The sequence below is a fragment of the Sebastes umbrosus genome, chromosome 21 (assembly GCF_015220745.1).
Source record: "Sebastes umbrosus isolate fSebUmb1 chromosome 21, fSebUmb1.pri, whole genome shotgun sequence".
Taxonomy (NCBI): Eukaryota; Metazoa; Chordata; class Actinopteri; order Perciformes; family Sebastidae; genus Sebastes; species Sebastes umbrosus.
In genome coordinates this window covers 14,692,875-14,718,319 of record NC_051289.1, presented here as the reverse complement: position 1 = coordinate 14,718,319, position 25,445 = coordinate 14,692,875, and the positions used below count along the sequence as shown (strand labels likewise).

General features: G+C 39.9%; 1 protein-coding gene across 1 annotated transcript in view; it reads left to right on the top strand.

The window, feature by feature from the left end:
* cntnap2a (contactin associated protein 2a) overlaps positions 1-25,445 on the top strand; it is a 396,601-nt gene that overhangs the window by 139,632 nt on the left and 231,524 nt on the right. Inside the window, exon 5 of the mRNA XM_037756451.1 lies at positions 24,075-24,185. Within this exon, the coding sequence (XP_037612379.1) occupies positions 24,075-24,185 (111 nt within the window). The remainder of the gene's footprint in view (positions 1-24,074; positions 24,186-25,445) is intronic.

Sequence of the window (25,445 nt, the reverse complement as noted above, 5' to 3'; positions counted from 1 at the left end):
TGGGACTCAGTGATGGTTGGAATTTTACTTTCATCTAACAAATACCCAGCAAGCTTTCAGTTTTCTAATCCACTTCTTTGTTGCACTTTTGGAATCATTATGACCTCTATCTGATGTTGAGCTACTGTTAAAGGCAAATGCCTTCCACCTACAAACCACTGGAAGGCTTCGATTGTGGAGAAGCTACAGGAAATGTTGAGTTAGTTACCAAGATTAGTAACCAACTGTTAAGTACTTTTGATATTTTTGTAGGTAATTTTTACCTTGTCAGATCAGTTTTCAATATTTTAAGAAAGGAACTGCAAAAGAATAAGCAGCCACGGTGAGGTGTTTGCTGAGGAGGTGCAGGTGACAGGTGCTCACTGCCGTTTGGGCGAATCTTCGCACTTGTCACCAAGGTAAACAACACCCTCTGCTGTGTCCTCCTGTCATGTGGGAAATGACTCACGCCGTGTCTGCATCATGGGATGTAATCACAACTCATATGATGTTAAAATGGACCTATAGGCAAGTAGCTGGAGATTTTTCTTGTCTTCATTTGAGTGCCTCAGTTATTCATTGTTAATTAATTGTTTCTTTAATCAACGTTGTAATAAGGACATCTTCATTTTTTTCACTTTTTCTTCTTCCTTTTTTCTTCTTCTTACTCCCTGATTTCTTGTTACACTCTTCCACTCCTTCAGAACCAATCCATTTCCACCATATCCTGCTTTTGAAAAAAAAAATTACCGTAAGATTGAAGACAGAGCGAGACAGAGATAGAGAGCAGAGAAGATGACCATTGATGGCAGGCAGGATGACAGTGTAGGTGAAAGAGTGTGACACAAAATCAGAGAGCAACAGGGCGGGGGAAAGAGAGAAACGCCGAGATGGAGAATGATAAGAGCGTAGAATATATGAGAACGGGAGAGGAGAAAAGTTCAGGAGAGAAAGGCGGAGAGGAGCGTGAGTGTGAAAACCTGCAGAGCCTTCCCGTATCGCCTCGACGGCGCAGAAACAAATTTAGCCAATTTCTAATCCTCTCCATTAGCAGCAAAGGTAATAATCTCATCTGAGAGCAGCGGATATTGTTAACATCCCTTGCTCCAGAAACATCAGTTAATACATGATAAGCAAACATAGTTAGCGCTTTATTGCCACAGCACAAACACAGCTAACCGCCATAAGCCTCGTTTTGTATTGCATGGCCATGAGAAATGCTAATTCCTGTTATGGCTGCCAGGTATTACTGACACAGAGAACAATGCTAAATCCCCGTTAGCGAACCCCAGCCACTGCAGGGGCTTAGCGCAGCTTGGGTTTCCATTAGCCTGGCAGTATAGATGTACACACACACATCAGCGAATGCATTGTCTCTCACACGCACGCACACACCCACACACACACAAACTCGTCCCCCTGATTCCCATTAACCTGTGGGAGCCCCTGCGTGGCTCGGAGAGAGAACCCTAATTTGTCAGCCTGCCGTGGGTCTCGGAGCTGAAGGTCGTTAGCAAATAGAGTTCACCTCTAATTACTGCTGGACTTCCCTTAGCATGAGTGCGCATATGTGTGCGTGCATGCATATTCTATATGTAAGTGCATTAGTGTAAATGTACATCAAGCACTTAAATATACCATGTGTGTGCTTGCATGTGTGGCTGTGTACTGTCTATGCTGTGTATCAGCAGCAGAGGCTTGTTTATTGGACTCCATACATTTCAATTTGTCCAAAAATGGAACGCTTCATGTTCCATACTTTCAAATTGCACATATATTAATGTCTTATCCCCATCTTTGCCTTTCTGTTTCTATGTCTCTGGCTGTCTCTCCTCTATACTGTGGTGTATTTCTCTCTTTAACTATCTCTGCTTGCCTCCACCCCGTCATTCCTCCCTCTCCTTTTTTCTCTCTCTGGTTGGAGTGCAGCACATCTGGTGCAAAAAGGACTTATTGATTTTAGGATTATATAAGCTATCAAACTCGTACAGTCCTCCGTATACCCTCCTTGTTCTTTCTCCCGCTATGGCCCTGAGTCCAAGACTTGTGGGTTCCAGTTAAATCACTAACACGGATTCTTAACACCTGTCAGCAATCCATAGTTATTTATTCTTAGAGGTTTAGCGCGATGATGTATGAGACAGGCAGCCATGAGTCAACGGTCAGGGTCGGCTATTGGTGCGGCGCCCCCGGAGCCCTTGTGGGGATTCAATATTACGCTCAAGGACACTTGAGCGGGGCAGAAGCTTGATGACAGAGAGACTTCAATTTGGATCCTCTGTTTGAAGGCCAGTGTCTTTATCAGTGGGCCATCATGCTGTCAACTTTAAAAATTGATCTAATGTCTGAAAGGGAATGTAGCGGATGGGAATCCACAAGTGGGGATACATTATGTGCCAGGATTGGGTTCTGATAGCTGATACCGTTTTGTTTTTGTTGGTTTGTAAAAAAACTTGCAAATATTGGTTCTTTCCTCACTGTTTTTTTTTTATGAAAGAGAAATATACGAAGGATTGTCATTTTCAACAGGCACATTTGCTGGTTAAAATGACAAATAGTGCCAGCGGCAGATTATATCAGCTCTAGCTAATTAACAACAATTCCATAAGTAACTCGCCCAAAGGCCAAAACAAATGTGCTCTTTTTAAGCTGGTGTTTACTGGGCCAACGATTGTTTGTTAGAGAGAGAAACACCAAATTTCTAATATCACTCCATTATGTGGATGGACTGTGTGGTCTCTCAGCTCAACCAGACCAACAGAGATATGTGTGAAATGTTATTGCTGATTGCGTCACATCAGCTTCTTTACTTCGAAATCCTCTCAGTTAAACTTTCATGAGTATCACATCAATAATTTACGCCGATCAACATAATAGTTCAGAGTCAGGACTTCCAGTATTTGGAGCAAGTAACTTGTGAAAAATGGGGTATGCCAAGTAGACTTACTATGTTTCAGTGTGTCAGATACTTAACCATCATTTTATGTCTGTCATCTCATTTTCCGGTTGTAGGCATTTATTAAACCACCACTCAAAACTCTAGTTTTTCTGCCTTCTTGAAGTCATAGTCCAGTCAGCACACTGACACATTGACAGCTGTTGTTGCTTGTTGGGCTTGAGTTTCCCATGTTATGATTTGAGCATATTTTTTATGCTAAATAAATGCAGTACTTGTGAGGATTTTATTATTTTTTTCTTTGTTGTTAATTAATTTCCAGTAATACATATATACATACATTTGCATAGAGCAAGCATATTTATCCATTCCCATGGTGATGAGAGTATTAAACACTTGACAAATCTCCCTTTAAGGCACATTTTGAACAGATAAAAAAAATGTGTGATTAAATGTGATTAACTATGGACAATTATGCTATTCATCACAATTAAATATTTGAATCGACTTACTGACCTCGATAAAGCCTACATCTTAATAGATTTGATATAGCAATATGAAGGGTTCAAATGTAATAAACAGATCTGATATTGGATTTAGATCTTTTAAAATGTTTTCAAGCCCCAACTCTATCACACTTTTATGTGTCTCTACCAGCCTGTCTATATTTTTCTCGTCTTTGCCCCCCGCTATCCTCTTCTCAGCACCCTCTTTCTGTAAGGCAAACCAGCCATATTGGACATCAGCATGGGACTATTTTGAAGGGAAGTTAATTGGGTATGTGTACCTTCGTGGAAGCAAGTGCATGCATGTGGGATTTTAACACATATGCCACACAAGTTTTTCCGTGTCTCGCTACTTTATTTCGACCTTTCTCTCTCATCCCCTCTCCCTGTATTCGTCTTTTACTGCCAGTCAGAACATATTGTTTCTCAGCATGGCAGAGTTTAGGGCTGACAAAGGGGTGGAGAGTAGTGGAGGGAGTGATATTATGAGCTTCAGTTGCCAGCTTGGCAGCAAATCTTCTTTATGAGCACACAGGAGAGCAGAGAGGCTCACGATTTCTCCCTGACTTCTAGAGGAAATGACTGAGGCCCATCCAGACCGCACCGACAGCCAGCGATTCACTGATTGCTCTGATATTGACCCACCGTGCAGGTATTCACAGAGGAGGAAAGGGAAACAAGCTATGTGCATCTTTTAATATTTAGTATTTCAGTGTATTTTTTTCTGTTTATCTGCTTCGTTCGTCTGTTTCTGTTAAAAGTTGCACACAGATAAATATGGTTATGCACTGGGAAATGATGACACACACACACACACACACACACAAATACTGTATATATCATATACTGTGCCACTGTGTATCAAACTACACATTTAGTAATCATGTAGCTTCTGTAGCCTAAATGAATTGTCCTGCTCAAGACCAGTTGTTAATTGGAATCCAGTAGTGTAATTGAGGGTATATGCAGGTATAGATTATCTATCCATTTCACTTTCTGGCCATGATGGAGGATGCTTATCAAGCTAATTAGAACTGGTACGGAGTGGCAGCTAAAGAATTCCTCAACCCTGCAGCTTTCCTGGATGAATAGCCACTGTAGCCTGTTAATTTTCCAAATACTGTAAAATGCATCATTGGCATTACTGTAACACTTGCTCTCACAGTTAGCTATCTGATTACTAGACTGTTTATTTGTTTTTCTGTAACAGCCAGACACAGTATAAATCTACTTTTTGAGGCAGAGCAAGGTGCAGGTTTCCTAAATATTTGTATGCTTTTGGCTGTCAGAGTACATTGATATACTATATTGGAATAAATATAGTGCAGTACGTAGTTCACACCTGCTTTGTTTGACCAAACTAGCTCCGTGTTACTCACCTTTTTTTTAGTGTTCTTGAAACAGACCATCCTTACATTTGTGTTTCTGTTTGAGCTCCTTTGATACCAATATCCCCACTAACCAATAAGCCAAATCCCCAAATCTCACTATGGTCTGCGCGTGATGGTATTTTAATGGCCTCTGAAATGAAAGGCATTCCCACCTGAGGAACCATGGGAAAATAATTAATAATCCTCAGTTGTTATGAGCATTGTACAAAGACCCTACTTCACTGGAAGAAAATACAATTGGCCACCATAGTCTTCTTTCAGTTCTTCGATATTACCATGAAAAAGCAATAATTACTTACCAAGATCTCTCAGGACAAAATTTGCTAAGCTGTTTGTTCCTTCTTTGTAGACATATTGTGCACTTAAAGTTGTGCATGCGATGTGTGAAACAGATGCAACAGCCTGGAAGCACAGTTTGACCATTATCTGACAAATACTACGCATCATCAGGAAGCACTGCACCAATAAGAGGAGGAGGACATTGTGGCTGAGTGCATTCTGTCGGATTATTAACGTATACGTGGGCCAGTTTGCGTGGTAATTTCTTCATCTCTGGAAAAAAAAAGGTGCAAATAATAGTAATAATTCAACATATAGTAAATGGTACAAAGCACAAACACATGTTGTAGTTTTCGCACACTAAAATGAGCTGCTAATGTACTTTGGCAATTGCACTCCTCTTTTATAAGACATTTATAGTGTGCATTACAGCGCAGTTACCTTGGGATTCTGGTGAGTTATTGGCCATATATACACCATTTACATTCTCCACCTGTTCATGTGTGCTTCTGCTGGATCCATTGTTCGACTGGGTCAGCTGTCTCTACTGCATTGCTCCACAACTGGATGCTCTGGCTTGTATTTATTTTTTAAAAGATAGTGTTGTATAACTATATTATTATTATTTTTTAATTGACTCCTACTGCCTTCATTTAGAAAGTAAATATTTTTGAATATTTTTCTTCACTCCCAAGTATTTCTGTTTAATAATCACTACACTAAGATTTATTTTCTGAACACGCTGATCTTTTAAACTCTCCTTCACTCAAAGAATGCGACTGGAAGGCAGTCTCAGGCGTTGATTGCATAATGAGCTGCTCACTTAGTAAATCCGGTGCTAATTGCATACAGATTGTGAGTGCAAATTGAATAAAAGACGTGGCGCAAATTTGCCCTGCACTTTCATGTATGGATTTAGCCCTCACCCCACCCACCCCATTTATCATGGGAGCCACTTAAGCTTGCCACATTGTAGCTATTGGCTATGCTCCGCTATGCTTGCAAGATGAACATAACAACACACACACACACACATGCATAAACAATTTCTCTCATTTACTCCCTTGTTATCATGTTTTTTTGTATTTCCCGTCTGCTACCCCTTGTGCCATACTCACATATAAATGTGTCTAAACGCTCTCTTTCTCTCTCTGCCAAGCTCTCCGGAATATGAACCTGCCATTCTTTTGTGCTTACTCTCAAACACATACACCTGTGCACACATTCACACACACTCGTCTGAAGGTAGAGTGTATCAGTGAGAGACAGAGGGTTCTGCTTCATGCACTGAATCAGGCAGGTATAACTGATCTGACCTGGCACCAAGCGGGCACGTCAAACAGCCAATCATATTGCCACAGGGTGACAGAGAGAGAGACAAAAATGCAGAGTGATGACATGTTGAATGAATTTTTGATACGGAGTGTAAGAGAAGAGCATTTCAAAATATTACATAGTGCATGTGAATGATCACCATGTGTCATTGAATGGTGAGAGTCTGCAAGCTTTTATTTGAACTAAAAACTACATCAGGAACATATCCTCATACAGCGTTTCGTATGATATCATACGCAAAGTTATTCATCATTTTTTGTGCGATGTCCTACGAATGTCCAGCAACATGTGGCACATGTGTCAATTTCCGCTTGTTACATGCATACAGTCATTTCAAAATAAACTTCTGTCTTCACAGGAAATAACTTGGTTAAGTTTAGGCAACATAACTACTTAGTTAGGTTTAGGAAAAAATCGACTTGGTTGGGTTTAGGCAACAAAACTACTTAGGTTTAGGAAAATATTGATTGGTTAGGTAACAAAACTACTGAGTTGGGTTTAGGAAAAGATCGACTTATTTAGGTTTAGAAAACAAAACTACTGAGTTGGGTTTAGGAAAAGATCGACTTATTTAGGTTTAGAAAACAAAACTACTGAGTTAGGTTTAGGAAAATATTGAATTGGTTAGAATTAGGCAACAAAACTAATTAGAAAGGTTTAGGAAAATATTGACTGGGTTAGGTTTAGGCAACAAAACTAATTGGTAAGGTTTAGGAAAAGATTGACTGGGAAAGGTTTAGGCAAAAAACTGATTAGTAAAGGTTAGGAAAAGATTGACTTGGTTAGGCTTAGGCAACAAAACTACATAGTTAGGTTTAGGAAAATATTGACTTGGTTAGGTCTAGGCAACATAATTACCTAGTTATGTTTAGGAATAGATTGTGGTTTGGGTTAAGGGTTAGGGTTAGGTGTTAGGGTTAGGGTAAGGGGTTAGCTCCGGAAGTGGCGTAAGTTAAATACGGACGTCGAATATATGGGACTGGTCAGTGACATCATCTGCTGTAGTCTTTGAGGATACTCTTGGCTCTCCATGTCACATTGTGCTTATCTCTGTGTCTCTCCTCCTGTCTCTCTGGGTTCTATTGATGATGCTAGACTAGTGCAAGGAAGCAGTGTTTTGTTTATCATTGTGTCCTACCCTTGGACAACTATATTATTTGCAGAACCTGGTTGGTGCTCTAATCTTAATTTGGATCCATATTGGTCAAGCACCATTATGATTTGCTCCGCTGTTTAAAAGTTGTGAGGAAAGTAATGTGGCTGGCTGATAACAAGCCTTTTGCATACAGTGCGCTTCGATACTCTCTCATTGTCCATGCGCTTGACCTATCCCTTTGTATTGGTCGAGGTTGTAATTAGTAAGATCCAATCTGTCTCCTACTTTTCTTTTTGACCCTTTCCTCTAACATCCCTCCTACCTATTATCTGTTTCTCTTCTCCTTCCTCATTTAAAATTACATGTATTCATCCCTTTCCAAAACTGCATCAAAAATCACCAGAGGTGTCCAACCAGGGGGTCCTTTCTGTCACCGCAGACCTCCCATAAACCTGCCCGAGGCTCCATGGATTACCAATGACACAGAGAATCAGTCATCCTGAGTAGCCCTTTAATTACTGGGATAAATAATAGATGAACTTATACAGCAGACCCAGGAGGGTTTATTGAGCTGGCCGGGCTAACTGAATGTTAGACTGAGGAGGGTCCATGGTTACATTATTGGACAAACTGAAAAAGCGTTGGCCAATCTTACGTACAACAAACTGACTGCAAGGATTTGATTAGGAGAGTGAGAACTGCAGCCAGATGATTTTTTAAGGATTTTTTGATGGGACATAAAGACTGAGAGCTTGGTTTCCACTCAAGTATTTTATGTAAATTATAATCTTTCAAATTGTCAGTTGCCACACTGGTGAAAAGTGGCTTTTGACATTCTGAAATGTTTGTTGAGACCAAATGGTTGGAAAAAATCCTTCCAACACAACATCTCTTAAAACACCCACTGATGGTTGTAGTTGGTGCATTTTAGTGCCAAATGCATTTCTTAGTTTTTGTCCTCGGACAGCGGGAAATATGGCCAACATTAGCTACACTATCAGCATATCCAGCATTGATCATTGTTTCCATTCTTCTGGTTTTGTTGTGTGTTTCTGATGAAGCTAAAAATCTACATTTTGTAACTCTAACTGTTGAGAGACATTTTGGTTTTTGCAGCATTTCAAAAGTTTGTTGGAATTTCATTTGACAGATGTAAATGTAGGGGGAAGCAGGAAAGGAAAAGGTATGTGCGTGTGTGCGAGTGCGCGTGTTGTTGGATGTCTGTCTTTATATGTTGTTTCTTCATCCAAAACATCTCATTATGCGCTTGGTCTGTGCACACATTGGCACAGGGCACCAGATCTGTTGACAAAAATTGTTTGGTGAGGGTTCCAAGACATGAAAAATGAATCCGGACCAAAAAATTTAGATTAACGGCTCAAGCAAAGAGCTGGCAAGCCTGGGGGTGGTGGTGGGTAGTTGGAGGGTGGTCTGGAAAGGCAGGGGATGGGAGGGGTGAAAGAAAAAAAAAAGCAGAGTGAAAGTGTAAAGAATTAATGAGCAGCATGAGAAGAGATTTCGTTTTTTATTTAATGAAACATCTTCCAAGAAGGAGAGAGGAAAAAAATAACTAATTACATTTTAACATTCTCCCACTCACATATAAACTCACAGAACAGACATGGAAACGGGTAAAAAAATATATATACAGAAGGGTGTAAACAGTGTGAGGGAGATGAATAGATCGAGAATATAATAACAAGAAAATGCTGGACGCTATGGCCAAAAATGTCTTCTTTTTTGTTTAATTGATAATTATCACATTATACAATACATTCACTAATAATAATAATAATAATAATAATAATAATAATAATAATGCTCAATTTACAGTTTTACAAGTATTTTCATGGGACAGATTCCTAAAGAAACCAGAAGGTTAATTATGATTTATAATATTCAATTATGTATTATCAGAACGGGTCAGGTCGTTAAAGGTTGATTACATATGTACAGTATATACGGTACTTGTTGGCCGTCTAACTACTACTATACTATACTTTTGAGTATGTGCACCAGAGACTTCCGCCGGCTGAGTCGGCTAACTTCCGGTTTAGCCCAGTGCTAAAAAAATGTTTATTCAAAATTAGGGCTGTCAAAGTTATCCCGATAAAAACGCATTAACGCAAATTCATTTTAACGCCACTAATTTCTTTTAACGCATTAACGCAATTGATCTTTCAGAGGTTGTAGCGGGCTCAGTTTTAAAGGTAGAATATCCTGGTAACATGAAGATACATAAAGAATCCAGTGGTACCAACCATACTAGTCATACTTGTCGGGAAGAAGGTTAAACTTGCGACAATTTTGGCGAGGAAAAACTTGTTCTATGGGTACACACGAGTCTCCCCTTTACAGACATGCCACTTTATGATAATCATATGCAGTTTAGGGCAAATCAGTCAAGTCAGCACACTGACACACTGACAGCTGTTGTTGCCTGTTGGGCTTGAGTTTGCCATGTTATGATTTGAGCGTATTGTTTATGCGAAATGCAGTACCTGTCGGGGTTTCTGGACAATATTTGTCATTGTTAATTGATTTGCAATAATAAATATATACATATATTTGCATAAAGCAAGCATATTTGCCCATTCCCATGTTGATAAGAGTATTAAATACTTGACAAATCTCCCTTTAAAGTACATTTTAAATGGATAAATATGTGCGATCAATTTGGTATTAATCACGATTTAATATTTTAATGGACTGACAGCCCTATTGAAAATAAATCTCATAAATTTCTCATCATTACCGTGGAAGATTTTATCGTTTTATCGCCCTGCCCTAATAAATAATAAGATACCCCCTAATAATAAAGTACTCACCCCAGGCAAAGTGAGTCAGATTCCATGTATATATCATAGGTTCTAAACAGAGAGAGTTGGGAAAGCAACTCACCTTGCTTCAAGAGCTCAGTTTAAAAACAACCAATTTTTGAGTTCAACAGAGTTGAGACCCGAGATTTCAGCTGAAAACAGCCATGAAAAGACCAAAGTGAAAACATTCATTACCATCTTATTTAGAATAAACATATTTAAGCAATGGAAAAACACCAACTGTTTGTTATATCTGTTCCTGATGGGATGCCATTTCTTCAGAAATATGATAACCCCTCTTTACCTCTCTCCTTTTTTCTCATAACAAATTTCACATTTACCACTTTGTCATATTGTTAAATGGTCATTTTAATTCCCACTGGGGTATTGTGTGAGTTGAAATTGAATGGGCACTCACCCTGGGGTCTAGATGATTGTTATTCACTCCAGTGCCATCCGCTATTTCATGCCGCAAGGCTGTGGGAGCCCTCTGCAGAAAGGTACATAATTTAACTTGGTTTTGAAATTACAGTGTGTAACTAGATACACGCTGGATGGATTCACAAAACTTTGATATGTGTGATCTGGTTATCGTGAACGAAAACGTTGGACTGTGTCAGGAAAATTGTTTGTTATTCATATTTAAGAGCAGCAGGAGATCTGAGTCAAGTAGTCAGAAAATTAGTTTTTCCAATACAAATTTATGTTGGGTTATTTTACCAGATATGGATGCTCTATCCATAGTCAGAAAAAACAAATTGCAGTTTCCACTAATATAGATTGAACTTCCCTTTCTGTCTATTTGGCTGGTTGGTGATTTCACTTATTTTAGTGTTGCTAAGCACTTTACTGAATAGTGAAGTTCCACTCTGTCACTGTTGCATCTTTTATAAAGTGTGTTTGTCGTGTCCTTTATTCTTCCTTTGATTTGAAAAGTGAGCTTCAGGCTGCTTCGCGAATGTGTATCTGACACAGTTGGACTGTGATGTGTTCATAGGCTGTGGGAGCTTCCAAGACTTGAAGGTCACCTGCTCAACAGAGCCTTTTGAATACAAGACGCGACCAAAATCACTTCATTAAAGCAATGCTGTTTGGCAGCTGACATTCAAGCTAAAGGTGCCCTGTGGAGTTTTCTTGTAAACAAACAAAAGTTAGAATTACATTCAGAGTTACTCTCCAAAGGGCATTATGTGTATCCTTAAGGTCTAACAAAAGTACATTTCCTTCCTCATAAAACATTTGCAAAGCCAATTTTAAATCCAGTATTGTTTACATCCATGTTTACTAGTTTATACTCTTCTTTTCCCTGCCCTTGTTGTAGGACTGGGACGATACACCTATCTCCCGATTCGATACTATCACGGTACTTGGGAGCCAATTCGATATTGTCATTATAAAAGTATTGCGATTCGATATTACAATTTATTGCTATTTATTTTTGTTAACTTGTTTAATACTAGACCATAGGCAAAAGTTGAATCATACACTTCTCGGGACTTTTACTTTGGAAAATATCTAAATTAAATCAGTAAAAAATTTTGATTTTGCATGTATGTAGTCAAAGATATCAGTTGAATAAAAGAATAAAGACATTTACCTCATAAATTAGTGGTATTTTATTTTTAATTTATAAGGGACATGTAATGTTTTATACTTCTGGTGAATAGAATCCAAGTCGGTTGCTAGCTTTCCCCATTAGCTCCGTTCTCTTTATACATCCATGGTCAATTCCGTTTCACTGTATTTACCATAAATGTCAGTATATGGTTGCTCTACAGTTGTAGCGTCGGCCGATTTGACCACAGAGATGAGAGTGACGGCCGGCTTGACCAAACGTTACCGCAATACGATAACGTTTCCTGTACATGACAGAGTTAACATGCAGCTTTAGCCATAATGTCAAGCTGTGCTTTTCCTGTCAATGTGTGAAACACAATGTGTTTTCATACTTTACTGTATGTGTAGTGTTTACCACTTTGGATTTAAAATGTGAGGATGCACGTCGTATTCACGCCGACCCTCCGCTGTTGTCTGCTCTGTTGCATCTGCCGGTTCCTTCTCACTACGGCTGGTCGGCTACTGTTTGTTTTGATTGACGGATACGGAACGGATATGACGTCACGCTACTCAAACTACAACAATAAAAGCGGTAACTTTCTTTCACCTCTGCATGGACTCAAATGAAGCAAATATATCAATTCTGGCATAAAAAATCAATTTCAAAATCGTAAAAAATAAGCAAATCGATTTTTTTTTTTTTCACCCCTGCTTTGTTGGTGCATTGCAGCATATCTTGGCGTCTTACTGGCACCTCCAGATTAGGGGAATGGTGTGAAGCTATTTACAGGACTGTGTACCGTGTCACCCACGCATTTTTTACTACATCCACCCTGCTGAGGTGTCCGTACTTGTGTTTACTTCACATTTTTTTTTGTTTTGAAGTGAGGACACTGGCAAATGGTAGGAACAGCCATCTGTAATGCCAATTACTGAGGCCTTTTCTATGCTGCGGAACATCTGTTAACTTGTGTACTATACCTCTTTGTGAAGCCCGCTGGGGAGCTGCTGTCGCGCAATTCCAGGTGTACATGCCGACACGCATATGTAACCGCTTGTTAATTAGCGAATGGCCATTTGACCGCTTTTGAAACTCTTTTTCTGTGACCCCCACGGAAAAGAAGACTAACTTCATTCAGTTTTTGAAAGCAGATTGGGAATCAGAGTCGCTTTAATTGCCAGACTTTGACAACTCTGCATATAATTTGACCAGGTTGAATTATACTTATAGTTGAATCATTTAGTTCAGGCAGTCCATACGTTTCCTGTGTGATAGTCAGAGGGTATCAGTTTTCTGATGCTTTTGTTTACACCAGCAGAAAGCAAATCTGTGCGGGTGGTTTGTTGAGAATATTTTTCTTGAAGGCTGACAAGTAAAACAGTCCTTGGACTATTTTGAGTTTATAAATATTACAGAATAAATGAGGTCACTGCAGAAGGCTTCTACGACAGCAAACACATCTGCTGCAGATGGACTTTGTCAAACTGAAGCATAAATGTGGGCAAAAATAGAAAACAGAAAGAGGCGACCCACGCTGCTCCCAGCCACACCAGAGACCAAAGGCATGTGCAGACGGAGACTCTCACACTCACTGGTAGTTTGGAGAGTCAGACTGCATCTCCATACAGCTGTTGGCACTTTTGACAGCTTATACTGTGTTCATGACTTGAGTCCAGGAAAAGCCCCCAAGTCCCAAAACTTCAGCAGTCAGTGTTGTTGAGAGGACAGACTTGACAGTCCCATACCAATACTGCACACACAACAGTGAAATTACTAGCGTCTTCGGAGTGTTGGCGGTAACTGAAGCGTATTTATAAGGGGTGTCACGCCAAGACGTTCTAGTGATCACGGCAGCATTGAATGATTTATTTTGTCCTCCGCTTCAAATCATCTTCTTTTACAGTCTGAAGGTGTGCGTTTGAAAACACCAACAGCACTGACAGACTGGGATATTAAATCCCAAATACTGTTTCTCTCTGCCACGTTTAAATTTCTTGCCTGAAGTTTTGAGGAAAGCCTCTGCACCTTGTCGGTCAGGACCTGTAGCTCGTGGTCTGAAAATTAAATTTTTCTTTTTCTCTCCCTGCCATTGTTCTGCCTACTGTGTTCTTGGCGCAAATGAAAAAGGGCAGAAGGGGAAAGGTAGGTTTGGTTTTATTTTAAGAGTCCTTTTGATCGGGTGGAGAGCGAAGCTGAGGCAACCAATGAGCTGGACACGATCGGGTGTGCGTATAAGAATAATGTATTACAAAAACTGTTAAAATTAAAATACAATGCACAAAAAAACTAAAGCCCAGGTAATGTTGCCATAAACCAACAACAAATAAAAGGTATATTTAGAATGAGACAAGATTAAAAGTCTTAGTTTTTAATAAGAAATAAATTAAAATGTCCTTAATTCCCCTCTTCGATGGCGCTGTCCTCATGTGCCGGGCTCGTACTCCGGCCACCGTGGCAGCTGCTCACTCATCAGTGTCTTTCCATTTTATGGCTGGCTGGCATGTGGGGGGGACGATGTTGACACCGGAGCCTGGGGAACGCTGCCCAGTCAGTGATTTCCTTTTGCCATGGTGCGGTGGCACTGCTGGATCCTTCCTCTACCTCTTCCTTCCTTCCTTCACAGTGTGCCCACAGGTACGCTGAGGCAGATACATACGTCATCGATGACCACATGCACATCTGGTCCTCATCTTCATCCGCAGACAGGCGCAGCAATTGTCCCCCTCCTCGGTCACACGCTGCCGCTGCCCTCTTCCCTCGTTTCTCTTTTCTCTTTTCTCTTTGTCCTATGCTGCTTGTGAGCTCCTTGCTTCTGTCTTTATTTCCATGTTTGGCACACAGTTGTTTCCAGTGGCTACATCCTTGTGTCCGAGCAATGTCTGTCCATTTAAAAACACAATATAAACACCACAAACAAAAATTTAAATATACGTAAAACAATACCATTACTTCTGTCGTGTGACACTAAGGTAAAATGTATACTTTGCCACCTGGATAATTGCAATCAGCTGCAAAACTGTATGAGAGCAATACCTTTTGTGAATCAGAACTTGAGGCTGATAGCGGTTGCAAGTGATGCGAAATTCATAGTGCTATCAGCAGCCGCAATACATTCTTTGTCAATTCACCTGTCAATGTTCTTCACCTTTGTTAAAACACGCATGCAAAAGATGAGATTTTAGCAGACTTGTCCATTCAAATTCATTATTTTAGAGCTGTCAATCGATTAATATAGTTCATTGTGATTAATCGCATGAATGTCCGTTATTCATCGTGATTAATCGCAAATTAATCTAACATTTTGTATCTGTTCAAAATGTACCTTAAAGAGAGATTTGTCGCGCATTTAATACTCTTATAAGCATGGGAATGGGTAAATATGCTTGCTTTATGCAAATATATGTATATATTTATTATTGGAAATCAATTAACAAAACAAAACAGTGACAAATATTGTCCAGAAACCCTCACAGGTACTGCATTTAGCATAACAAAATATGCTCAAATCATAACATGGCAAACTGCAGCCCAACAGGCAACAACAGCTGTCAGTGTGTCAGTGTGCTCACTTGACTATGACTTGCCCCAAACAGCATGTGATTATCATAAAGTGGGCATGTCTGTAAAGGGGAGACTCGTGGGTACCCATAGAACTCATTTTCATTCACATATCTTGAGGTCAGAGGTCAAGGGACCCCTTTGAAAATGGCCATGCCAGTTTTTCCTCGCCGAAATGTAGCGTTAGTTTTGAGCGTTATTTAGCCTCCAAGGTGATTTTCAAAACATGCATCGAGTTCGGCCTTTGTGCTAAGTACTTGTAAACTCTCTGTCAGGGCTGCTTCCCTGCATGGCCAATGTGGCAGGTACAGCAATTCATTAAAGGAGTTTTTTGCCCACCAGTTTTCCGTGTTATTATGCCACATTCTGGATGCCAAAAATGTAGCTTTGTGGCTTCAATCAGTGATTTTATGCCAACTGATCTTTAGGATGTCATGGACTTCACCCTGGATGTATTATGCTCTATTTGTATCCAACTCCCTTTAGCTCCAGAGATGTGGCAGCGATGTAAAGCCCTTTGAACAAGCTGGCCAAACCCTGTCTATCCATGGCTCTGGTCCCAGATGATGGCAGCCGGCTGACACATCTCCTGGTTGCTATTTTTCCACATCCTAGTTATTTACCTAGCTGGAAATGTCACTGAGAAGGTTTTGGTTGGCAGCCACTTTCCTTTGCTCTCACCTTCTGTCTTCTTTTTTTTCTCCCCTCATCTTATCTGTCTCTCTCTCCCTCACTGCACCTACCTGTTTCTCCTCTCTTATCATACCATCATGCGTATAACTATCTGTCTTTTGCCCTCCGGGGAATAGGCTGACATTTGCACTTGGATATTGTAGTCATTTGCTTGCCCTAAAGTACATGAACACACAGAACCCTACTTTGCACTTCAGACACGAGCAAATATCAGCCACGATCTCAAACTTGAGTCCTGAGCATATTACCTGCATTCATGAATGTGTTATACCGCATTGTAACAAGCCAGTTGCTGGTCACAGGTGACACTGTGCACTATTTTAAGTATTTTATGTAGGTGTGCATGTGGGTCTTCATTTCATTACTTAATTGATCTACTTTCATGATCTATTGTCCTTTATATTACACGACTAAAGTACAGTATGTGTGCTGCAGCAGGTGGCATTGTGATACATCAGTGAATTATTGATGGTTATGATCCCAGCTCTCCGTGTTGCTATTTAATCACCCTAAGGCAATAAATCACTTAGGTGTATTACTATTGCTGGTAAAGGTGCATTCCTTTAAGATGCTTAAAAATGGGAAAACAGACAGTGACAGATTTACTGCCAGTAATTTCAAGGTCGTAGCCTTACCCGAATTCCCTACTCAGCTCTAAAAAGTCCAGACATTTTGTAAGGTACCAAGGTGTCCTGGTACAGATTGTCATTTTATTCAGACACTGGCCTCATATTGATGAAATAGAGCCTATATAGTAGAGTACCAAAGCCACCAAAAAGACTGCATTGTTCTTCCCGGACACACTATGTCGGCTTCACTACAACAGCAACTTTCCTTTTCACTGCTCTGTCCTTGATTATATGTTGTCCTATTATCATCTTAACCAGACCAACATTCTTGTTAGTAAAGATTGAAAATGGAAAGTGTTCAGAAAATGTTGGGTTAAAATTCATTAGATATCATGTCTAACTTTTAGTACTTCACACAACAATACATACATATTCATTATCTTATAATGTAATCTTCAGGCGCTTTCACAAGCCGACATTTAGTCTGTTTTAATCAACCTCTGGTGCGGCTCGTTTGGGAAGTTGTGAACGCAGTAATCGTACTCTGTTGCGGACCAAAACAACCGGTGCGAGATCGCTTGTGAGAGATGTGATGTCGGACCGTTTCAAAGCAAAGCGAAACGCAGGCAGCCTGTGTGGGCATTTGTTGAGATGGACACAGGTAAACGACAGGTTAACATGAGTGGGAGAGGACTGACCTGGACTTAGATTTTTGCTTGACATCTGGGCCGAAGTGAACACACAGAATATGCTGAGTAAAGTCGACAAAAATAGTAACATTTATAAACGCATTCGAGATAAACTGGAGAAGGGATTAGTCTGCACAATAGATCAGTGCCGAGTCAAAGTGAAAACACTTCGACAGCAATACATCAAAGTGAGAAGGGGCAGTTCTCAAGACGAAAACGATAAATTTGCTCCTTTGTACACGCTCCTCAGCTAATTATTTTTTTTGTTTGGTCCGCTTTAACTTGTGCACTGTAAAACCGAACCAAACTAAATAGAAAAATTAACCAAAAGTATCCATTTCACTCTGATTCGAACTAGCCAAACAGACTATGGCTTGTGAAAGCACCCTTTGTTGACAACTATAGACCTAAAATACTGGTGACACTGCTGGTCTAGTTTGTAAGAAGAAGTGTCTTGATGAAGTTTATTAATGAGATGTCAACAGCCTTCTTCCTTTGGGTTGTTAAGTTGTTGCCACTTTTGCTTGCTAGTTCCATCTTTTTAAAGACCCAAGGCTTCCAAACAAAGTGAAATAGCCAGGTTCAATTGACTCTGTATGCACTTCTCTATCTGTACATTGTTGCATTGTCACTACAGCTCAGCACTTAAGCTGTAAATTGCTGAGGTTTTGATGCAAATCACTTTCATTGTGTGAAAAAAAATTGCTGAGATCTTGACCTTGTCTTTGAGTAAGTGAAATGTTGAATTATTATGGGCTATTGTACACCAAAGACCAAAGCTACATTCCAGCTTTTGTATAACTGTCTATATTCTAACTACATACTTAGCTCTGAAGGTTTCGATATGATAATGAACATTTTATGAACATTGCAGTTAAATGTAGCCAAAACCATGAATCTAAGCGGCATGCTAAATATTGAACTGGGAGCCGAATCGATTGCCTTTGGGGTATAATGTGCAGAACAGAAGCAGACATATCATTGAAGTATTGAATATATACTATACAATGCACAAGGCAAGGGATGCCATCATGTGTGTGATTATTAATTAATTAGAACAGGAGGAGAATCAGTGCAACCAGTAACAACAGCATGTAGCTGCACAGACAGGTGCAAGAAGGATGAGGTGTTGGCAGCTAAACTGACCCCCTCATTAAACTGTTAAACATGTCTGCGGATTTTTTTTAGATCAGCTGAACAAAGACTACTTAATGCACATGTACTGTGGTGGTAAAAATGAACGCGAGCTGCATGCGGGCGAAATATATTTAAATCTAATCAGTCACTCTGTAAACAAAGCCTTTAATATGTTAACGCTGCCTCAGGAGGGGTCGCCATTATCACATTTAAGAGTTTTACATTTACAGTTTTATATTTAGATTTCTGATTTCACAGGCTAAACACATTTTCACTCAAGCATGTTGGGTGAAAATTATACCTAATGAACCACAGGCTGGATTCACACATGATCCAGCCAGTGATGTGCTATATATATATATCTTTTTTTTCCAATATCATTTGTGTCTTGTACGCGAGCATTAGCCGGTTGATTAGGTATCATTTTTTATCATCCAATCACTAAAATCCTAGTGATTCTCCCCCACCGGAGAGTTAAGAGGGCTCCGAGGAAATAACTCGAGGCACTGAATGATGTACTATATTTTTTCTCCACACTTCCACACCTCTTTTCCTTTAAAATCCACTTGCTCTCCATTAACTCTGCTCTCCAATTCCATTCATTCCTTCCCTCCCAGCAGTTATTCTATGCAATTATACAGTATGTATTCACCCGCGTGCGTGTGTGTGTGTGAGTGTGATCCACAAAGCATGTTCATGCGCAGCTGGAAGAAGTCTTTGCTGAGAAACCTATAGAGACACTCTATAGAGACCCAAGCTGCAGGAAAGTAATTGTGTGGGCACATGCGTTTGAATGAATAAGAGGCAGCATGTATATGTGTGTGTGCCTGTGTGGATTAGTGCAGGAGGAGGGTTAATGTAAGTAAGCATATGTGTGTGAAATTATGCGGTTTTGTTTTCATAAACGAAGGTGCGAGATCAATTTCTGAGACATTTGAGCGTGACCTAAAGGTTTCTCCCGACCAGATGCTGCTGCGTGAGAGGTGCACCCATGGCACAGTTTCAATAGGAGATAAGCAGGAACACATCACTAGGTTTGCTGGCATGAGTCAAAACCAATGACATCAGCTCAGCTAAGATCCCCTTTTAATTTAAAAGCACTGCACTCCCTTGCATGGGATACAAACAGTTGTATAATAGAGAACAGAGCCAGGCCACCTTCTCCCATAAGAAGCAGATATCCCTCCTTGCAATGAGACCTTGAAAAGGGGTGTTACACCTCGTTTCCACAGGGTTTTGTTTTGTGTCCGTAAATCTGTATAGTACAAGGATTGCGCCCCTAGTGTTCAATGTGAAGAAATGCATCTCTTTACGTACGGATAGAAACACCACCGCAGATATGGGAGAGAAGTTACTACATGCATATAAAACAGTATTTTTATATCTATGAGTTACTGTCTGGTTTTGGCCGTCCAGTCTAACGTTAGACAAGTCACATTTATAATGTTATATTTTTTCTAAGTGAAAACTGTGCTAACATAGAATGTGCATGCATAGTGGTTCATATGTCTTTTAATACAATAGTTCACAAAAATGCTGTCAAACTTTTCACTTAGAAAAAAAATGTATAAATAGAGCTGTATTCATCAATCAGTTTTTTAATTTGCTAATTCCAGTAAGCATGACATGCTAAGTTCATGTGGCACACAGTGCATACGATCTGTCTGTAGTCTGCCACAAATTTACATTTTTTCAACGTACTCGAGGCATTGTGGACCAAAAAAAAATGGAAAGAGGAGTTTCGCAAACACATCGGATATCACGGAGGTTGACTTGCATTCGTACACAGAGCTATGTGTAAACGAGGCGTTAATAAAAACCCTCATATGCCAAAATATGCACACATGATCTATGACGCAGTCCAAGCGGATGCAACTATTGTTTTTTTTTTTATATAAATTACATTGCCCAACCCCATTTCTGTTGACAATCCCCTAGTGCACAGCACTGCGCATTTCTGTGGTGGCAAGCCAATCACCCTTTGCTTGCTAGTGGATGTTACTACTTTGCCAGTGCAAGGTCAATGTGCCAGAGAGCTCATTACTTATTGTGTGTGTTTATAAAGGAGAACCTGTGTGTCAAGAATGTGTACGCGCTGTCAAAACAGGCAAGGATGTAAAATATGGACCTGGCTTACGCGCCGGGAGGGAGGCTGCAGACCATTTCCCCTTCCGCACAGAAACACCCACACACACACTCATACATTATCAGGCTCTGATGATGTTATTTTTTTTCTCTGTGAGCCCACCTGTGACACAAAGTAATAGCTCTAACAAGCCCAAGAAGGTAACATGGCTTTGACTTTCACCCACAATGTACTGTACACACACAGATGCAGTGTGTTGTACATGCACAGAAGCACAAACAAGTCTTTTTCTTCTAGATCTGACTCCACACACACACACACACACACACACACACACTTACACTGTGGGGCATGACAGAGAGCTATTGACTGCCTACCTGGCCTGACAGACCATTCACAATTTCTCTCTGTGTGAAACTTCATGTACTGGAAGAGGTGAGTGTGTTTGTGCGTGAGTGAGTGAAAGGGCCAAATTGAGAGGGGGGTGAAGGAAAATGACTTCATGACTCTGTGTGTATGTCAGGAATATATATTTGAGTATTTGTTCCAATATGATTTTTGCTGCCTTTTGTGTGTGTCTCATGCATACACCGCTGTAGTCGCTTTCTCTCGGGTTTTCTTGTGAGTGCGTCAGGAGTTGCGAGTTGACATTGAGGTCGGCTTGGACTGAGCAGCACTACAGCGCTGGCCTTTCTGACTATTTTCCTCATGGCTGCCGCTGCTCCAGGTCATTTGATCCACAGTTCATTCTGCTAGTCAGGTGGAAATGTGTATCTGGACTCAACGTCTACATGATTACATTATATTCAACGTAATGTGCTGCAGGCTATATCGTAAAGCTGCTGTATTTACTTTTTTTGCTCACTATGTCATTGAAGTAATGAATGATTTGCACAAATGAGCATCTACATTATGTAACCAATATCTAATGTTCTACAAGAAGAAAACAGGACAGTACAGTCAGTCTTACACAGAAAGAATCAGTGCTATGCTGTGCAATATAACTATCCTCCCCTTGACGACAAAACCATGTATCACAGTTGTGCTCGTATCACATATAGCCACAGTAAATTGTATATGCCCCAAACTATCCCAAAAATCAAAGACAATTTAGGGCTTTAGTGTACCTGCTGCTGTTATACTATACTACAATACTACATCTTTTATACAATCTGTCTGCTCAAAAGCCTTTCTTAAATTCTTCATATTAATTCCTGAGATAGATCCATGTTTCAAATGGAAGTTCACTTGTGCAGGAATTGAGTTCAAGAAATGAAACTATGTGAATATGTGGCAGCAAGGCAATCCAAAATGCTTTACATAATACATAAAGGCATTAAAGTGTAACTTTGGTATGTTTGAACTTGTTTTTGTGTCTAACTTACATTTTTAAAAACTGGTCCAGTATTGAGCAGGAATGATGTAGGCGGCAGCCGCTAAACAAGCTGTAATGTAATCGCTCCGGGCAATACTGCACCGTCAATAATGTACCTCCAGTAAAAGTCCTTGTTTTTGCCACTGACAGTTGCTCAGATTGTTATTTTAAGTGTATGACAGCATTATGGAAAGGACCCTACAGAGGAATGAAACAGTTTTCTTTACCTTTCACTTTTCATTTGTCATTGTGCCATGTGACTTGTCGCCGGAAGAAAACGGTGGAAACGTGAGTGAAAGTTGGAGAGCGGAGTGCTGGTGTTGTCAGAGTTTGTTGTGTTGGAGTACAGAAAGTGTAGCTTAGTGTCATTTAAAATAATTTTAATGTCACGGCTGAATATTTAGCTGATTTCGACACTGTGGATGTGACAAGATTTCATAATTTGACTTCTCCGAGCGAGACGTGGTCAGATACAAACAGACCGGATCAAGCAAGAGGTTAAAACAAGCACTTTTAATGGATTGACACTGACATTGCGGAATTGCCCCAAGCGATTACATTGCGTCGGCTGCTTTCTGCACTTTCTCGCTCAATATTGGACCACTTTAAAAAATTGTTGTCTGCATTAGACACAAAAAACATGGGAAAATAGACCACACATAATAGAAACACAAGGCAATGTAAAAAGACACACATAAATATAATTTCAAATTAAAACAGAATAAAACAAAGTCAGTTTGAATATTTTAAAATAAAATAGTATAAGACAAAATAATAGAATAAAAATGAAAAAGTTGCAGTGCAAGATAAAATATGAATCAATAGTCTCAAATTTCACTAAATAAAATATAGTGGCAAACAGAAAAGTTTTAAGCCCTGAAAGTTGGAGCAGACTGAACGCTGCTTCTCTATGGTTAGTTTTGACTCTGGGGGCAGTCAGTCAGCTGACCTGTCCCAGATTCATAATGGAGAAGCAGATCAGAATTGCATTTTGGCCCTAAACCATTCAGTGCTTTATAAACCAACAGTTGAATTTTAAAGTCAATTCTTAGGACACACAGGAGGCCAGTAAATATCTGCAAACTAGAGTGATGGGATCCACTCTCCTAGTCTTAGTAAGGGCTCTAGGATTTTTTAGAGAAACCAGAGAAAAGTCCTTGAATTCAACTAAGAATATATCTAGAATTAATGTCCTTTGATTCTAGATATATTCTTACTGTATGCTGATAGTAGGATGGTTTTGTAATTGTCTTAATTTGGATGTTAAAATTGTTGATTGATGTTAAACCAAGATTTCTGGCTTTGTTCGTGGTATAAGCGACTAAAACTGAGCGCTGACTTTTAATAGTTTTTCTTTGTGTCCAAATACAATGATTTCAGTTTTTATCTTTGTTGCACTGAAGAAAATGTTGGCACATCCAATCATTGATTCGTTTGATGCATTTACTCATTGCTTATACGGGACCACAGTCACCTGATGAAATCGTTGTATAGATCTGCGACGTCTGCAAAATGATGGCAGCATAATTACAGCAGAATAAGACAGATCAGAGCCTTGATTGTAGAATCTGATTGTGCAGAGCCTGATGCACTGAGACTGGAGCAATCCAGAATTTAACTTATTTAACATATCAGTTTCTTTCTTTTTTTTTCCTCTTTTCTGAATCAATTATGCATCCTTATCTGGCTACAAGGCCGGATTGCTTGTTATAGTGGATATTTCGCAGTGCACTCTTGAGATTGCCTGCGAAGTCAACAATGTTTGGAACGGCCCTGCGGTTCAAGTCAGACTGACCTGACTTCCAGCTTCCCTCAACCTCCAGCTATGCCCCGTGTTTCTGCCCTTTTGAGCAAGTCTGTTTTTGACAGTACACTGAGTGAAACCATGCGGAAAATACAAGACTTCAGAGTTTTCAGCTGAAAGTACTCGAATCGGGGAGCTCTTATCGGAGAAACCATTTATTCAACATTTAATTACCAATGTCGTGAGTTAGAACTACTTCAACCACTCCATGGACTTGCATTGCATTGATGTATATTCTCTAATTGATGTCACATTTCCTAATGTTCACCATTTTCTCTTTTTCTTATTCTTTCTCTCTCCACAGAGAAGTGTGATGAGGCTCTAGCCTCTCCTCTGCCTCACACAGCCTTCACCAGCTCGTCTGTCTTCTCCAACGGATATGCACCCGGATACGCCAAGCTCAACAGGAGAGGAGGTAGACACACACACATGCACTACACACACACAGAAGAAGCTGCCGACGTGCATGCACTCACACACTCATGACTGATGCTGTAGACAGAGGAAAGAGTACATCTCTAATTCAGGTACATGTACGTACATCCTTATGAATGATTTTACAGATGACACACTGAGAAGGTAAATGTCCAAGCACTCATAGAGTGACACGCTTCATAGTGCTGCACAGCTGCTCTCCTCCTCCTCCTCCTCATCCTCCTCCTCCTCTCTTTCTTCACGCTCTCTATTTCCTTTTACTTATCCTCCCTTCCCTCTCTCAGCTCCAGTCATTATCTCAGAGACTCAGACCGGAGCTCATTTCCACATCAGTCCACAGCAGCAGACAGAGATAGGAGCCGACAATTACACCCCTCTATGTTTATACAATTAATAATTCATACTTTTCCATCTAATATAGTCACACCACAGCTGAGGCGACAGAGCTCAGAGCCGGCAAATAAACACAAGGTAATCTGGTGTGTTTAATCATACCAATGGAATTATTGCTGAGAGCTTCTCCTTAAACAATGACACCCACCAACAAGAGGGAAATAAGAAAGAGAAGAGGGAGAGAAATAAAGACCAACATGTCAATGACAGCAAATAACAGATGAGTGTAAAGCTTGTGCTTTCTCTCCACGCATGCTTTCACTTATTCAATCTCCTCGAGGATGGAGGTCCCCTGGGGAACATGTAATGGATAAAGCATGGAAATCCAGTTCCTTAGGGAGTGTTGTTGTAGATACAGTGTTAAATGCACTTACACAAGGTTTTAATAGCTCTCTTACTCTAGAGTAGCATCTTATTTTCATTAGAGCTGCAACGCTTAATCAATTAGTTGAACTATTAAATTAATTGCCAACCATTTTGATAATCGATTCATCGCTTTGAGTCATTTTTTAAGGGGGAAAAAAGTCAAAATCTCTTATTCCTGTTTCTTAAATGTGAATATTTTCTGTTTTCTTTCCTTCTCTATGACGGTAAACTGAATATCTTTGAGTTGAGGACAAAACAAGACATTTGATTACATCCATTTGGGCTTTGGGGAACAGTGATCGACATATTTTCACCATTTTCTGACATTTTATATTCACCAACTAACTGATTAATCCTGAAATAATCAACAGATTAATCAGCAATGAAAATAAGCTTTAGTTACAGCCATAAATTTTCATGAAAGGAATAAAGCTATCACTAAAGTTACTTATTCCTAAAATAGCTTCATCTGTTTCATCTG